This window comes from Solenopsis invicta, chromosome 11, assembly GCF_016802725.1.
Source record: "Solenopsis invicta isolate M01_SB chromosome 11, UNIL_Sinv_3.0, whole genome shotgun sequence".
NCBI lineage: Eukaryota > Metazoa > Arthropoda > Insecta > Hymenoptera > Formicidae > Solenopsis > Solenopsis invicta.
The window spans coordinates 10,385,862-10,389,434 of NC_052674.1; the positions used below are offsets into that span (position 1 = coordinate 10,385,862).

General features: G+C 33.0%; 1 protein-coding gene across 8 annotated transcripts in view; it reads left to right on the plus strand.

Annotated features, from left to right (window-relative positions):
- LOC105200260 (ATP-binding cassette sub-family G member 1) overlaps positions 1-3,573 on the plus strand; it is a 32,170-nt gene that overhangs the window by 20,863 nt on the left and 7,734 nt on the right. For all 8 annotated transcript variants that reach the window (XM_039455060.1, XM_039455061.1, XM_026136750.2 and 5 more), the window contains 2 exons: positions 757-952; positions 1,242-1,389. In XM_039455060.1, coding sequence (XP_039310994.1) covers positions 757-952; positions 1,242-1,389 — 344 coding nt within the window. The remainder of the gene's footprint in view (positions 1-756; positions 953-1,241; positions 1,390-3,573) is intronic.

A 3,573-nucleotide genomic window follows, 5' to 3' on the forward strand; every position in this document is an offset into this window, starting at 1 on the left:
ACAAAATCCCATTGCTGAAGTGATTTTATTTAGGATAGAAGCTTATCATTCAAAAAATATTTCGCTCAAAATCAAAAGATCTTTGTGAGTAACGAGCTGTTTCTGTACAAATTTCTTTATTTTTGAAATATTTGTCATTCACATTAAAAGGAACATCTAACTATGATTAGATATTTGCTACGACTTTTGACTTAACGTCTTAATAAACATTTCAAGCTAAACATTAATTTACTACATTAATTTAAGTGTGCATTTTACATTAAATTCTTCAGGCGTTCTGAATGGAAAAAACGGATCGTTTTTTACTAATGATAATTGCTACCTGATTAATATCTCGATATGTTAAAAACTTGACTCTCAGCGTCCTTAACTTGTCTAATAATAATAATCAATCATTTATTTTATATCTTTTACTTTTTCAGATCAATGTATACATATCACGCTCCTATATTGTACTTACATTACGACTGACATTCACTGTCTACTTCCGTTTTAAATTGCTAATACATGATTAATTGATATCAATTATGTTTGTCTGCAACTACGTGAAATTACGTAAATAAGTAGTCAGTGCAATGTTGCAAAACTTCAATGCTACATTGCACTTAAGGCAAAGTTGAATACATTTACAGAAATTTGCATTCACGTGTTTTTTTTTTAATTTTTTGCCAAAAGGCTGCCAGTAATTGACAACATTAAATTTTTTTTTTATTAACGTAACTATCCGTGTACAAATATAACGATGGCATTGCACAGGGTAAAGGGTGTGAGCGGAGAAGTTCGGGTCAACGGTAAGATTCGAGTACCACAGAGCGAACGATGGAAGAGGACGTCGTGTTACATACAGCAGAACTCCATTCTCAGAACATGCCTCACCGTGGGAGAAGCCATGACTTTAGCCGCTCATTTGAAACTCGGCTGCACGATCAGCTCCGCTTTTAAGCACACTCAGGTTTGTCACAGTTGTCCGTCCACTTTTTAATATTTGTTGCGTCGTAAATTCTTCCCCGTCTGACTATTTATAAAATATGAAAGATCTTGTGGTCAGTTTCGATAGACAACTCGAACAAGATCCGCGACTGCTTCTCATAAATTTGTTTCCTCATGACGCGTTTAATTTATGGAGATGTTTTCCGTTATCTGAATGTTGATTTGAATTGTTGCTGCATCTTGCAATTTTATTTATAAAAATGGAACTTTATAGAAATATAATAGTTTTTACGCTGGATGTACGTGTGCAGGTTTTAGAGTTGTTGGAGATGCTAGGGCTGAGCCATTGCTACGACACGTTATGCGGAAAATTATCGGGAGGACAGAAAAAGAGGCTCGATATCGCTTTAGAACTCCTAACTAATCCTTCAGTATTATTCCTCGACGAGCCAACAACTGGTAAGCAATAGGAATACAGATTACATAATAAAACAGATCTTAATTTAAATAAAAAAAAAGAACAAACACTTAATTAATTCGTGCAGGATTTCACGTGCAGGAAACAGATAATACTTTGTGTAGTGGCACGATTATAAAAAATGAGCAGATACCAAGAAGTTTGTGAAACGAAACGTACACTATAACAAGCTTAGTATATAATATTATCGGAAAATATTAAGGAAACATCAATAACACATTAAGAGCACTTAAATACGAGGATAAAAACATATAGCTTGAGTAACAGATGTTTCTGATAACAAATGATGATTGTTAAACTTAGATAACAAGTTACAGCTAGCTAATGATAAAGAATGTCTTAGAATTGCAGGGTGACTGACAACTAGATTACACAAAAAACAGTCATGATATCTTAATAAATATCGTTTATTAATCTACTTGTTTATTATAGCACAAGAAATCGAAAATTAGCGAATTAATTGTTCGTATCTAGACATTTTTTTATTTAAAATCATAAATTAGGTAGGCCCCAAGGAAATAAATTAAGAAATGCTTAGTGCCAATTAAGAGCCAAGGTCTTCGAGTGTAAATTTAGGTATTCTTCATCAAAATTTTACAAGCAAACGTCTCTACGATTTGGACCATCCTCAGTGTGATAAAACAAGTTTCGACAAAATAATTAGTTGAATGTTTTAATTTGAAATGTTTTAACTGAGATGGACGAGCATCCCGTGAGAGATGATCGGCGAGCGAGAGAATTAAAACATTCAACTATTAAACATTCAATGATTTTGCCAAAATTTGTTTGGTCACACTAAGGATGGTCCAAAGAGACCAAAACGTTTATTTGTAAAATTTTAAAGAAGAATACATGACATTTACACTCGAAGATCTTGTGTTTAGCTCTTAATTGGTACTAAGCATTTCTTAATTTTTTGTTTATCTTATTAATCATTTTTTGTTTGTCTCGAGCTCTAAAACGTTCTATGCAAATTAAAGTTTCACGAATCTGCATCCTGTTACAAATAATTAATGACCGTATGGTATTTCGTTTGTTGTACCACAAATTTTTTAATCGTATTGATTGGCTAAAATAGAAAAGAGTCTTCAGGGAACCTCTATCTTACCAATTAATACGCTTAATATTTATAAATATTTATCACTATTTGTTTTTTTTAATACTATATACTTATATAATTTTATAAAATTTTTATATGCACGAAAAGAAAATCGTAAAAGCTTCATTTAAAATGTTAAACTGTATATTTTATACACATTTTATAAATTTTATTTTTACGATAAATTTTTACGATCTGTTCAATCTAGTAAAATGTTTATGAAACATTTTCGTAAATATTTAGAAAATATTAAAATAATAATTATAAATATTGATCTCATATTCATTTCTGACCAGTTAACTTTTAAATAAATAATTTTTGTTATATTGCAAACACTCTCTTTAGAAGGTAGACCTTTTCATATTTTTTTTTTTGTAAGGTCTTTTTTGTTAGAATTATAAATATTTAAAAAATTTTTTTATAAATATTGTGAGCTGTTTGGGACAGTATCGTAATGTGACTGTTCGACACCCAGAGAACTTTGTTTCCCCAAAGTTATTGATCGTGACCAAAGGCGCAAATAACGCGCAATTATCATGTCGTAAATGCAGTTAACGATCGCGTGCGATGACAATCTAATATTTCACAATGAACGTTATTGTACGCCTGTCAGATCGCAGTAGAAAGAAAATTGTGACGTTATAATCGTGCCATAACGCGACAATCGAACCGGCGCGGCGTGGCAAAGGTCTCGCAACGGCCTGTCTCGCGTCTCGCGATGTGTATTTCCGATTACCTCATTCTATTTCCAGTCTCGATTACGCTTGCTTAATAACGCTGTAACCTGTAGCGGGTAGACCTCATGTTAGATCTATCGAGATTGCATCATCGCGAGATTACAAACACGGTTGCACGTGATCGTTGTAATTGAAGCTTCCTCGAGATAGATAAAAATCTAATGCGAAGAATACAATGTGAGATATAAAGGGGGCAGGGGGGAAGGATATCACTCGAATCTCATTTCGTGCTTGATGCGTTGCGCGCGGAAAACGATTGCGACATGCGTTTTTCGCAGAATGTTTATTAGCGCTTTCTAGGACAGTGCGAGAATTATTAACCTTTTCAG